At 48.9% G+C, this 13,072-nt stretch overlaps 1 protein-coding gene and 1 non-coding gene across 2 annotated transcripts in view; both read right to left on the bottom strand.

Annotated features, from left to right (window-relative positions):
• LOC144172940 (uncharacterized) overlaps positions 1 to 3,543 on the bottom strand; it is a 40,810-nt gene extending 37,267 nt beyond the window's left edge. The window contains exon 1 of the mRNA XM_077701533.1: positions 2,941 to 3,543. Coding sequence (XP_077557659.1) covers positions 2,941 to 3,493 — 553 coding nt within the window. The 5' untranslated portion in view covers positions 3,494 to 3,543. The remainder of the gene's footprint in view (positions 1 to 2,940) is intronic.
• A 3,603-nt stretch (positions 3,544 to 7,146) lies between these two features.
• LOC144172941 (U6 spliceosomal RNA) lies at positions 7,147 to 7,249 on the bottom strand. The gene has a single exon (XR_013323137.1). It is a non-coding gene; the product is annotated as a U6 spliceosomal RNA (small nuclear RNA).
• Positions 7,250 to 13,072: the final 5,823 nt, after the last annotated feature.

The raw sequence follows: 13,072 nt of genomic DNA, 5'->3' as shown, positions 1-13,072 counted from the left end.
TCCACGAGGGAGTATTAAAGGCTAAAGACGGCCATCTTGCTGATACATCTTGCTCAAGCATTCGGCCTATCTTGTTCGTGGCTAAATTGAAGAGAAGAGGGGCAAAAGATGACCCTTGAGGAACACCTTTATCTAAATAATTGGGCATTGGGTGTCCCTTTCGCATCCTTACATATGATTCGGATGGGTCGAAGTTCTTAAAAGTTACGCATGCAGTCGGCTGGTTGGTGATTGCGCCAGGAATCTCTTGAAGAATGGCTTTCTGATGTACACCATAAAAAGCTTTGTGCATACGCACAGAAAGTGGATATATTCACCTATAGTATGGTAAATGCTTTTGTGATGTTTTGTTGATTACCCGTCGGAATATGTCGAAGTCAGTCAGAAATGAATGGGACTGGGCTGTCTGCTCCAGGTGGTATTAAAGTTGATTGTTCGTGAGCCTGCCGATAAGCTTACAGATTGTAGGCGTGAGGTCTATCGGCTGACAGTTATCGGGTCTCCCTTCATGGGCCCTGCTGCACGCCTCAGGGTTGGGTGAATGATAGAAAGATTCAAGTATTCGTCTACTGTGAGTTGTTCTCATGGCCAACAACGTGGATGAGTGTTTTCTTGGCACTGATAGGGAGGTTTTGAAGAACTTGCCCTCTGATGTGGCCATAGGAGGTTCGTTTGGCAACAAGAAGTTAGCACACGGTGAAGGGCTAATCCACGCTTTCTTTCGCGTCAGTGACGGGGAAGCTTATAGGTCCGGCAGAGTGCCAGGTTTGGTAGTCAAGTGTGGTCGACTTTTTCTCCATCATGCACGTCTTGGTCTTCTTGTAGAATTTAGTCAATTTAGCGAATTGAGTCGCATGTTCGGAGTTGTATAAGGCGACCAAGGCGTTGTTCATCATAATTATTTGCAGCCATCTTTGACAGATCGGTGTTTGGGAAACAGTGGTTATATAATGTTGCCTGCAGGCAATAATATATATGGGAGTATCTCCGACGCGTATTTTACATCGCGGCTTAATTTGCAATAAGAAGCTAGCTTGCAAATTATAGGGGCATTCCTAGTGAGCAGGGTGGCGAGGTGGTGTACTTGCATCTTGGGGAACAGCGCGAACTAACAAGGACACAAAAAGAAAGAAGTGGGCAGGACTAGCGTTAGTCCTGTCCACTTCTTTCTTTTTGTGTCCCTGTTATTTCGCGCTGTTCCCCAAGATGCGTTCCTAGTGAGCTTGTTCTCCTACGCATACAGGGCAGGTCATTTACACCCTCTAGGGCGTATATATTTTTTAGAGTATATAGGCTTGATGCGCTGGCAGTCGCTGCCGTCTTCGTCAGTTATTTGCTGGCCTTAGTCGGTGTCGTCGACTTGAAGGTTGTCTGGGGGAAAGAAAATTTCTTTCCCCCCTTCAATTGAACGCGCCACGTCAATGCCACGAGATTAGGAAAGTCAGGTGGACAGTCACAGGCGCATACGCGCTATCAACTATAGCGGTTGCCTCGTTGGAAGCTGGCCACTGGGAGAGTGCTAAGACTAACCGCAGTTGGGTAGTTCCAGCTACCGGGGTCTGGGCACGAGAGTTCATTTGCAGCCCATCGCTCGTGTGTGGTCAGCATGACTTTCGAAAGGCGTCCAACAATTTCCCCACGCGCAAAGAGGCGATATATATAGGCCAAATTTACGAAGCACATGTTGTTCTCTACTTCTTGCTTCCAACCCGCATGCAGATGGTGCACAGAAAACGACGGAGAGAAGTGTGCTCTCAAGGCCAGTACGCGTAGGGCATCACTGGCTGCCGGGCTTCGAACTCTCATGGAAGAACGGGGCAGATGTGCAATAGTATTTTCATGCATGGTTCTTAAAATACAAGCGATAATCGAGCACTTTTTTGAGATTTCATGAACGAACGCACACACCGAAGAAGTCAAACATTTTCCTTCGCTTGCGACCGATATGCTTTTAGCCTGGTGACCATAGATACCACTTTCCGGATCATACGCTGTTCACATATTCATTGTGTTGCACAGAATAGTGTCGAATTGGCCAATCCGTTACGGTGTTAAAAACGGAAACGTACGTAACTTGGTTAAATTTTCTTCTGTTCAAGCAATACTTTGGATTCGACAACCTGTGAGCGCAAGTTACATATTCGTCATGGTTTACTGGTTCTCTACCTGCTGGTCCGTACACTATACCTCTATACGCTTTGAAGCCACTCGTTAACTCCTGAAATTCGCCTTTACGTATATTAGAGAGCCACGACCACAGGAGACACGGTTCGGACCAATCATGACTTTTGCGCAGGAAAACAGAGCCGCTCCATGCCGCGGTGCTGCGAGCATGTTTCTATCCCAAGGGTATCATGACATCCAACGTATGCATGCATAGCCAAGTTTGCGATACCCCAAAATGACCAGCCGGAATGGTCCACATGCTTACACCGGACGTGCGTGCACTTTCTAGCGCGTTGCTTCACCACCTGCAAATGACGCACAAGTGATCAAGAATGCGGTTGACTCGTGATTCGGGACATGCAAACAGAGCTTGTCGATTGGAATAGATTAATGGAGTTACGCCGCCGTAGCAGGGCACGGACCTCTCGCCTACCGACTGTCGTATTCTGAAGGCCTGCCTACAGATACGGCGGGAAACATTAGCAAAACGTTGGCGGGTTTTACAGGGTTTGCTGAAGAAGTCTCCACAACCAGCACGCTCTACAAGAGACGTTGTCCATGCAAGAACATGTCCATGCCGCAACAAGAGTCGTTGTTGAAAAGCTGCCTAACAAATTAGGGGGACTGCATGCGCTATCGTCTCTCTCATCTTTGGGCTGTGGGTCAATAACAACTCTTCTTCGATGGTGCAGCCAACGGGATCTGTACGCTGGTCTTTTTGCAAACGACGTCATGCGGAGGTCACTACTGAAGTCACTATCGTAGGTAACTCACCCGCGGGGGTGGCGGGCGCTGCCGTCAGTCGTCCTCCTCCCGAGTGCGACGGCGGCGGGGACGTCGTGGTCGTGGTGGGCGACGTGGACGACGAGCCGGTCGCGGCGGCCGCAGCGGCAGCCGCCGCCGCTGCCGCGGCGGCGTCCCTGGCCAGCAGCTGTGCCATGGCCGCCGAGAACGTGTATCCGGCTCGGTGCATGGCCAGCAGCCCGTCGTGGCATCCGTAGAGCAGGCTCAGCTCGCGGGCCTCGTTCTCCTCCTGCGCTTGCTGTCTCCGGAGCGCCACCTGTGCCGCCATGACCCGCTGTCTCTCGGCGATCAGGGTGCACTTCGCACAGGCGCAGTCCCGCCAACGGCAGTAGCGCTTGTGCCCCTTCAGCGCCGACACGACCCCGTGGTTGCGACAACGGGCGCACTTGGGCGTCCTCTGGTACCGCTCCGCAATCGGCACCGCCGACCCGACGCGCAGGCCGAGCAGGCCCGCCGCCGCCGCCACGGGCTGTGCGCCCAGGCCGGACGACGGCCCGCCGCCGCCGCCGCTGCTGCTACTCATCCTGCCGACGACGACGCCGCGGCACCGCGGAAAAAAACGCGCCACTCCGTTTTCCCGCGTCTTTGCCGACTCCCGGGTCGCTTTGATACTTGCCGATCGCTCCCTAGTTCCCGCCCGGGAGTCCCCCGGGGCTCCGCCCTCGCCCTAGCGGCCCCGCCTGCCTTTCGGAGTTGGGCCGTCCCGCCGCCAATGGGGAGCGCGTGCCGGGGGACGGTCCCCGTTCCGCTTCCCCCTTTCGGGGCCCCCCTTCGCGACCTTCCTATCCGTGCGACACACTGTGCGAGGACCACACTAACACTGTACAACGCGGCAACGACGAAAGGACGCAACACACACACGCACACTCTTCCCTTTTTTTCCTTTTCGCGCGGAGGGAAAGCGGGTGACGAAATATGCGGCTCTCCGGTGATAACGATGACCAGAAAGGGTTCTTTCCTCCGTGGATCGCGCCGTGTGTGGGGGAGCGGAAACTTAATACGTGGCCGCGCGCTGGTTTCCTCTTTTGATGCCTTTCCCTGCTTTTGTTTCCCTTACTCTGGTGATAAAGGGAAGCTTTGGAACGGCCCTCCGTGCAGCCGGGATTAAAAGGAGTAAATCTGAAGCGCGTCGCGATGGAATTCCTTTCATCGAGGGGGTTAGCAAATGAGCGGAAACTCTTATGTGAGCGGCTGTCGTCTGCGGGGATGGGCGTGATGTGTTTTGTTTCTTTCGAGGCATCTTCATGACCCCTTTAGGACGCGTGCTATGTTTTCAGGCTTTGTTCAGGTCGATTCCCTTTAAATTTTCTTCATGCGCTGATACTCCCCCGCCTGGAGACTCACCGGCAAGATATACAGTATAGCCCCCATATAGGGAACCAGGTTTTAAGGAAATACCGGCTGTAACAAACAAATCTTCGTTTCCCGTTACCATTTGTACACATGGATTTTATGTGGAGATATGGCGAAACACGGATATAACGATCTGGTTTCCGTTTCCCGATGTGTTCGTCATAAGTGGGTAGCACCGTGTAAAGCTTTTCCTGAGGGCAGTTAATAATTAATCGGTACACTTTTATGGCATATTCCTCTGTTATTCGGTCAAATGGTCAAATAGGCTTTTTCGCAGGATAGTAAGAGAATATTGTTCATGGTGCGAAACATGGTGCAAAAGCCTAGCTGACAGTAAATGTGCTTGTCGTTAAGCCTCTGTCTGCATAAAAACGTTCTTTTGCATGGCATATATTGGGATTCAAATTTGGAGGGCAAAGGGAAATATTTTCGAAAGCGCATTTGGTAGGTAAAAGCGTGGTTAGCAGAGGTCGTCAACCTCACCCTCAATTGGACCTTAATATTTCACCTGGATGTGTATATACGAAATGTGAAGCATATCATAAAGTGTAAAATCTTAAACAAGAAAGACAGCGGGAAATACATGCGCTCCAAAGTGATCCAAACCCACAACGTCGAGGTTCCGTGTCCTATGCGTTACAAGTTCAGCTACTGCCGGGTTGGTAGCGTCTCTCTTTCTGGTGTATTGGTGTGCAATTAAGTGTATTCTTCGTTTAAGGGTGATAGCCAGCGCTGCCTTAACAACTCATGGTAACGGCGACCTTTATTTAAACCCCGAGGTCGTGACTCGAGCTCGTATGTCTTCATACCTCGAGCTGTTATTTGGTTGCGAAGCCGCCTACAGGTAAGATGAGTTGTAGCACTTTATGGGGATACACGGTGTCATCGGAGGTATATATTAAAAGGCGCTTCCTATGTTGGGCCTAAAAATACCTTCCAAGCAATGCATGCATGTATAGCAGTGAAGCCGACATTAGAGAAACTCGGTGCGTAGCGCTTTATGGGGAACATAGGGTTTATAGAGGTACTATTATGAGCAATATGAAAGGGAACACAGGAACGCGTGGCGAACAGCCTCGAAACAGACTCGGAGCGATACGCGGATGGCGCTGTGAAAATCAAAGGGGGAAGGAGGGCGCTCTTCCACTAGCTGTTGGCATTCCCACCACGCTGTGATTTCTACAAAGCAGCAGCTTACGTCATTTCGCCGATAATATGGTATCGTCCGACAGCCGATAAGACGCACGGCAGGAATGGGAACAGTTGTTAGAACAGCGTCCCCCTTTCCACTTGGTTTCCGACGGCGGCCGCTGCGTATCACGCATAACTGGGTCTGAGGGTGTTTTCTATGCGTTGTTCCCTTTCATATTGCTCATAATAGTACATATTGAGGCCCTATGGCCTCTATTCTTTCATGTAAAACAACTGCGATTGCGAAAAATCTGGGCAAATTGAAAAATTAATCAATCAATCAATACATAAATAAGAAAAATCGATACAAAATGTTTTCGCTGCAGAGTAATAGTCTATCGCAGTGAAGCCGACTTTAAAAGAGCTCGGCATATATCGTTTCATGCTGTACATGCTTGTCTTGTGGAGAAAGATAGAGAGAACTTTATTGCACATGATTCACGACTGAACCGTGGAAGTTTGGTCCAGTCGGCGGTGGCGGTGAAGTTTCAGCTAAGGCATGGAGTTACAACAGGGGCAGGCGGCTGCGTGCGCAACGTAAAAGTTATGGGCTCCAAGAGTTGGGAACAAAACGCGGCACGCAGGTTCACATAAGGAGTGTCCCAGCTCTCTCGGGATTAGGGGACGTTGAAGCGGAAAGTTAATTGGCCTATTCATGGGAGGTTGTGGCCATTAATACACCAGGGTGGTCAATCCTGCTCTAGTGAAGGAATTGCGTTACCGGCAATGGTCGCCGGGATCAGGCCGCAAAGCCTCATCGTGCAATTCAATGAACACGCGGATGTTTTTTTCATCCAGTGGGAATTGTGTGGCACCGGGATTCGAACCGCGGTCCTTCTGAACGCGAGGCGGATGCCTTTACGCCCGCCCCCACTGCACTTTTTTTTTCTTTATTACCTTTTTGTTACAAACGAACATGTGTCAACGCCGGGTTAAAAACCGCCGCCCATACTTTGGTTGGCTGAAAGATTTAAAATAAACATCAAATGTTGACAGGTCTTCCAGTTAACCATTCCAGTTCAGGTTCCTGCAAACGATATACTGACTGGTATATCGTTTGCAGACTGGTTACACTTTGCGAGAAATACTTACTCACAGTCGTAGCATTCACATCACAGGTTCGCAAGGCCACACGAGAGCTTCAAAAACCCTAGGATCATTATCATGTCGTACGGTACTTCATCATTTTCCACTGCCAAGAAGCATATCCCATGCGGCGTTACAGGAAGGTCTTTCTTTATCGTTCTCTGCGAAACATCCCAGAAAAAGCTGGCGTCCCAGCGCTCTATGAAAACGTGTTCAATGCTTTCGGGTTTTTTGCACAACGTACACACTGAGGACCAGCCAAGGAAAAGCTTTTTTCCTCTTTTTTGCCAGCAAAAAGTGTGCCGGTGTGCAACTTAAAGAAAAATGTTTTTACTGAGGCGGGGACTACCATATTTTTCACCCGTGACAGAACATTTGTCCACCGCCTGCCCCATACAATGAAAGATACAGAGATACTGGAAACAGCATTTCGTTCAAGTTTTTTTTTTTTTCAGTGTTTTCCGCGATACATTTGCCATATACTTCACGGTAAACCTAAAATACAGGATTTTTAAGGTTTCACCACTTCTTTCCAAAATCCCTTAAAAAAATGTGGAACGCTTCATGATTTTGCGTGTCATCCTTGCGCATGAACCATGCTAATCTTCCCTGTATCGTTACAATTCTAGTATATGTATTTTGGAAGTACCGCCACCGCTGCACCGCTGAGAGTAGTTAGCACAGGACCGGTATAATCGGAGATCCATGGGAGAGGCCTTTGCCCTGCAGCGGGCGTGGATAGGCTGCTGGTGGTGATGTGGGTGGTGATGATTACGATGATGACAATGATGATGATGATGATGATGATGATGATGACGACGATGAAGGGGAGAGTGTGGGGGAACAGGTGGTGTGGCGAATGAGTAGCAAGAGGACAGGACCAAAACGTGCATTTGGACGCTGACCTGACGTCACACCACATACCTGACCGTATGGGAGGCCCGGGAGGTTGGTTGTTCGGTGTTGCAAAACGTCGCACGCGAGAGAGACTTGAGGGATGTATATGGCTTGACGCCTGGTGAAATGCGGGGAGGGTGGAAGGAGAGGAAGGCGGCGGGAGCGGCAGAGTTCTTTCACTTTCTGGCGCCTGTATTAAAGCGAAAGCTTTCTTAGTGCAATCGACGCCGTCATGTCAAAAAGCTGATGCATTTCCCCGTAGACCGGTTGGTCGACCGAAAAGCCCTCGATCCCTGGACACACGGCGCGTGCGTGAAACCTGGCGTCCATTGTGTCAAGACGGCTACTTGAAAATTATGCAAAACGCAGCGGTTCTACATAAGACAATACACGCATCGATAATGAAGAAGGGGTACAATAGTGTATACCTTTATCTCATAAACCACGTATTGCTATACATTCAGATCATGTGTGCGAGAAATTGTCGCATGGGTGCGTTCTTCGTTTCCATTGGTTCTTTGAGTGTTTGACGATTGATTGGACGCACTTTCATCGGACGTTGGACGCACTTTTAGCGAAGGTTTTTTGACGCACTTTTGATGTTAGAAAGTTTTCGCGCTTCCCTCATCGTTCTTTAAGGTACTTTTCTTCAATGGTTGACGTGCTTGTCCCTCGGATCGTAACCTTTAAGGCCCGTTCACACTTGCGACGAAAGCGAGCGAAAGCGACGAAAGCGACGGAAATTTCTGTTGCTTTCGTCGCCTGGCATCGCTTTCGTCGCGCGACGAGAGCGATCGGTCTCGACCAATTTTTTTCGCCTCCGTTGTGCCATCGCTTTTGAGGCGGAAGCAGGAGGCGAGACTTCCTGACGTCATATCCTGCCAAAGCACCCGGATGCTGTGTCTCCACAAGCGGCGAAGCTCTCGTGAAGTCTCACTCCGAGCGCGAGAATATAACAAGACAAGCAAAAAATAGTCGTCGCCCGGCGCTCGATGTCGCGTGCAAGTGTGAACAGCAAGGGTGGCGATCGCTTTCGCCTTCGTCGCTTTGTCGCGTCGCTTCGTCGCAAATGTGAACGGGCCTTTACGGTAGAGGAAGAGGTTTGCTCGGTGAACCGTCATGAGCAAGGAAGGGCATGGGCCTTCGGTTGCCCTCTAAACCCTGGTAGCCGGATATCTATTCCAGAAGTACATGAAGTCGGGAATGTTGGTGCACGTAGGTGTTAAGTTGTTCATAAATGTACGTGTGTAGCGTGTTGTTGGTAAAATCAAGGAGCGCGCCCTAGTTGTCCGTCCGCCGCAGTAATGGTTTCCGTCACAGTGTGGAGGGGATATAGGATAACCTCGGCGATTGCTTGAGTCTCAGTACCGGTAGGGCAGGGACCGCCGGTATGGCGGTGGACTTATTGGTGGCGGGGCGAACGGATGCAGTCGTGGCGTTGAGGTTGGGGAAGGTGGCGTATGTGTAGTACGTATCAAGAGGAGGTGCCTGAAGATGGTCAGCTCTGGCTTGTCTGCGCGCTGAATCTTTCTGGGGTTCCATATTACGGGGTATTGGGGGGACTCAGATGCGAGGAAGATGCGAGGGTATTCCGACTTCAGAATCAATTTTATATACCGTGCGGGGAAACTTCTTCCTACCTGTGCATGTATGCATACCAGTGAAGCCGACTTTAAAAGCCATCGGTGTAAAGCAAAGTGGTCTCATTTGATTAGGGAAGGCACTAGGGAGTTTCCGCAATCTGTATCAAAGATGACAGTTTTTACAGGGCTGAGTAAACGCAAGGAAGTCCGTCCCTCCACCGTCTGTGTGTCCGCATGCATGTATGTATGTATGTATGTATGTATGTATGTATGTATGTATGTATGTATGTATGTATGTATGTATGTATGTATGTATGTATGTATGTATGTATGTATGTATGTATGTATGTATGTATGTATGTATGTATGTATGTATGTATGTATGTATGTATGTATGTATGTATGTATGTATGTATGTATGTATGTATGTATGCATGTATGTATGTATGTATGTATGTATGTATGTATGTATGTATGTATGTATGTATGTATGTATGTATGTATGCATGTACGTATGTACGTGTGTGTGTATGTACGTGTGTATGTATGTATATATGTAGGTATGTATGTATGTATGTGTCTGTGTGTATGTGTGGGTAGGTATGTATGTATGTAGGTGCGTGCTTGTATGTATCTAGTATTTACGCTTGCCTGTCAGTCACCCATATCAATCATCTTTTGGTGATGAGTCTGCTCGCCAGTGGGTCACAGACCCAGCGGCAATTTATTGGCCACAGGTCACCCACGTAGAGCCACCGGTATGTCGCTTGCGGGTCACCAGTAATCCGAGAACCAAAATTCAAGGCTCAAATCAGTGCCCCCATAATGTAGCAGACAAAGCCTTAACTGTCCGCATGGTGTATAAGCGCTGAGCGAAGTCACTATGCACATGCGTCGTCAATATACCCTCTCGTAAGGGCACTACTAAAATGGGAAAACATTTCTGCCCACGGCACTATTCGACACCATACAAATCAATAAAAAGTAGACAGGCAGCTATTATCAAATTTTTGAAAATTTTATTGATGATTATTGTGTTTAATGTCGCAAGGGCTCCTACGCCAAAGAGCACCAAAAATTGAAGATTTTATTGCATGTTTTTAACACAACCCAAAAATGCAGCCCAGAACACAAATGATTTTGATTGATTGTGGTGTTTAACGCGCCGACGCAACGCAGGCGATGAGGCGCGCCGTAGTGGAGGGCTCCGGATTAATTTTGACCACCTGGGGATCTTTATCGTGCGCCGAAATCTCGTACACACGGGCGTTTTTGCTTTTCGCCTCCATCAGAAAAGCGGCCGCCGCGGCCGGGAATCGAATCCGCGACCTCGTGCTCAGCAGCGCAACGCCTTAGCCACTGAGCCACCGCGGCGGGTCCAGAACACAAATAATGTTATAGTTGATGAGTGCCATCGTAAACATGGAGTCACTTAGTGCCGTGCAAATGTCGCGCATCCTTTTAAACACAATTGAATCCTTAAAAAAAGTAGCATAACATATTTAAAACTATCCCAAGGAATGATTAAAATAAAACCAATCAGGTTCACACGCCATTCAAAAGGTTATTCTGTATAATTTTGCACTCAATAAAAATATGCCTATAAAAGGTAAAATATAGCAGAAAAATATGGAAAAGTGACAATATTAAACTCTGCGTGGGTCTTCTTCAGCGAGGAAGGCCAAGGACAAGCCCCTGATTGGCCGAGGGAAGGGGTGCCTGGTGCCATTGTGGATTTCGACGCGGTCCCAAGGGATGGCCTTGGCGCCGGTGGTGTCCCTTTCGACTTTCCTTCAGCGACTTCCTTGCACGAAGTCGCCGAGGTGCCGAAAGGAGAGGCGGCTGATTGCGGCCAGGCGGGATGTCTCTAGAATACTGGCCTTAGTGTGGTTCGCGTCCCGGTAGAGGATGTTCCTGGGCGTCATTATGTCCATACTGGCGATAATGCCTGCGCCGGAAAAATCAGAAATGGGAAGTCGCATTTCACCTTTTCTGTATCTTAGAGTCCTTAAAGGAGCCATGAAGAGAAAATACAACTTCGTGTAATTTGAAAGAACTAGGATTCAGTATCTCACTCAGCTCCATCACAGGTACAAAATATGTTTTTTTAACGAAAAAGAAAGCAAGAAGTATTTAAAAACTTTCAAATTTCGCGCCACAGTGACGTGCTATGAGCAAGAATGGCGTCATACGGGCCAACAATAAAATATAATTTTCAGTGCGTTAACTGCACGTTAGCATTCAAGTGATGCGGTAAAATGGAACTAGAGGCCCCATTACAGACGTCCAGTCATGTGTCGTCGCGACAGGTCAGTTAGGTGGCCTCCAATCGCATAAACAAGGTTCCACGTCATAGAAAAGTTGCGGGAAATTGGCTAGGGGGTCGCGACTGCTTCACACGTTTTCTTTCATATATCCGTTATTTGTTCGAAGATTGCGATGATATTGGTATCATTGTTATCGAGACTAAGCAGACTTTCTAATAAACCCAACTTGTATTTTGTCTTCACGGCTCCTTTAAGGGGGACTCATCTTCTAGCGTTTCTATGGGACTGACTCCGTGACCCACGGTCTTAAAGGAGGACTGACACGAACTTTCAAATTTGAGATAAGTAATTAAAGGCGTTATTTGCATAAGGCGATATCTCCCGGCAAGTTTCAACAGTAACCGTTCCGTATAACGTATTTTAAGTCCATTTTCGAGAAAGTTCAGAATGGATCTGCATGGCACTGTCTGCTCCTTTCCCTAAACTGCCGACGTCATGGTTCCCTTGACTTGGTATAAAGACGCTGGCATCGGTTTGCGGGCGCTGCTACGCCGTGTTTACCACGTCACGGGTTTTGGGACTGACGTCATGCTTTCCGGGCGCGTGGGGATTGTGGAGACCGCGGCGGGTCTGGGCCCGGCCGCATCCAGAAAGGCTGTAGTGCGACAAGAACGGTGACGTCACCAGCTCTGTCCTGTCATGGCGGCCGCCTCGGTGATCGTTTTGTCGAAACCGAGACTAACAAATAATCGAGGTTGTACATAATTATTTCTCTGTGATCGACCATCTAATGTGCCGTTCGATGATTAGTTGGCTGATATAAGGACCCATAGCAGCGAGAAAAAAAAAGTAACATGAAAATTTCGTGTCATTACTTCTTTAAAGGGGACCTAACAAGGCTTCAAAAGGTCGTAATTTCAATCCAGCAATTGCTAGAGCACCCCGTCACGACAGCCTATGCCAAATATTACGCCTCTGCTTAAAGCAGGGGCCGCACAAACACGCAAAAAAGAGCATTTCTTTCTTTCCTTGTTTACCTACCGATCCTCGCCTCCATACTGCCGCACGATGACATGCGGCAGATAGGCCTGGCGCAGCCTCTATGACGCACTAAGCACTGAACAGTACGGCGCCGCTGTTGGTGCTGTAGTGGGGAACCGCACTGAACACTACGGCGCCCCACACGCTCTTACCACTCTGTGTTCTGAGCTCATCTATCGCTCACTGTTCGACGCGGCTCCGCGGAGCGACGCCAATACTTTGCGTCGTGCCTTACTTATACAACTTTATTTAATTAATTGATCAATTCAATAATTAATTAGGACAACCGCCACTTAACATGTCAGTAATGGGGAAAGTAAGAAAGGAGGGGAGGGCGTCTACGTTTTCTTGTCTCGTAGTACTTGCCAAAGTCCAAATGGGCATGACACTAAAGGCCAAGAGTCAATGAATCCCTCTTGTTAGTTCGTTCGGTGCTACTGAAGGCTTGTGGTTTAGAGTGAAACCTGCCCTCTTCGCTTGTACTACAAGGAATGATTGATTTATTGATTGTAGGGTTTAACGCGCCGACGCAACGCAGGCGATGAGGCGCGCCGTAGTGGAGGGCTCCGGATTAATTTTTGACCACCTGGGGGTCTTTTACGTGCGCCGAAATCTCGTACACACAGGTGTTTTTGCTTTTCGCCTCCATCAGAAAAGCTGCCGCCGCGGCCGGGAATCGAACCC

Source organism: Haemaphysalis longicornis, unplaced genomic scaffold (assembly GCF_048455015.1).
Source record: "Haemaphysalis longicornis isolate Haplotype H1 unplaced genomic scaffold, Haemaphysalis longicornis Haplotype H1 scaffold_270, whole genome shotgun sequence".
Taxonomy (NCBI): Eukaryota; Metazoa; Arthropoda; class Arachnida; order Ixodida; family Ixodidae; genus Haemaphysalis; species Haemaphysalis longicornis.
Note: the sequence above shows the minus strand (reverse complement) of the source record. Positions and strands in the feature narration are given on the sequence as shown.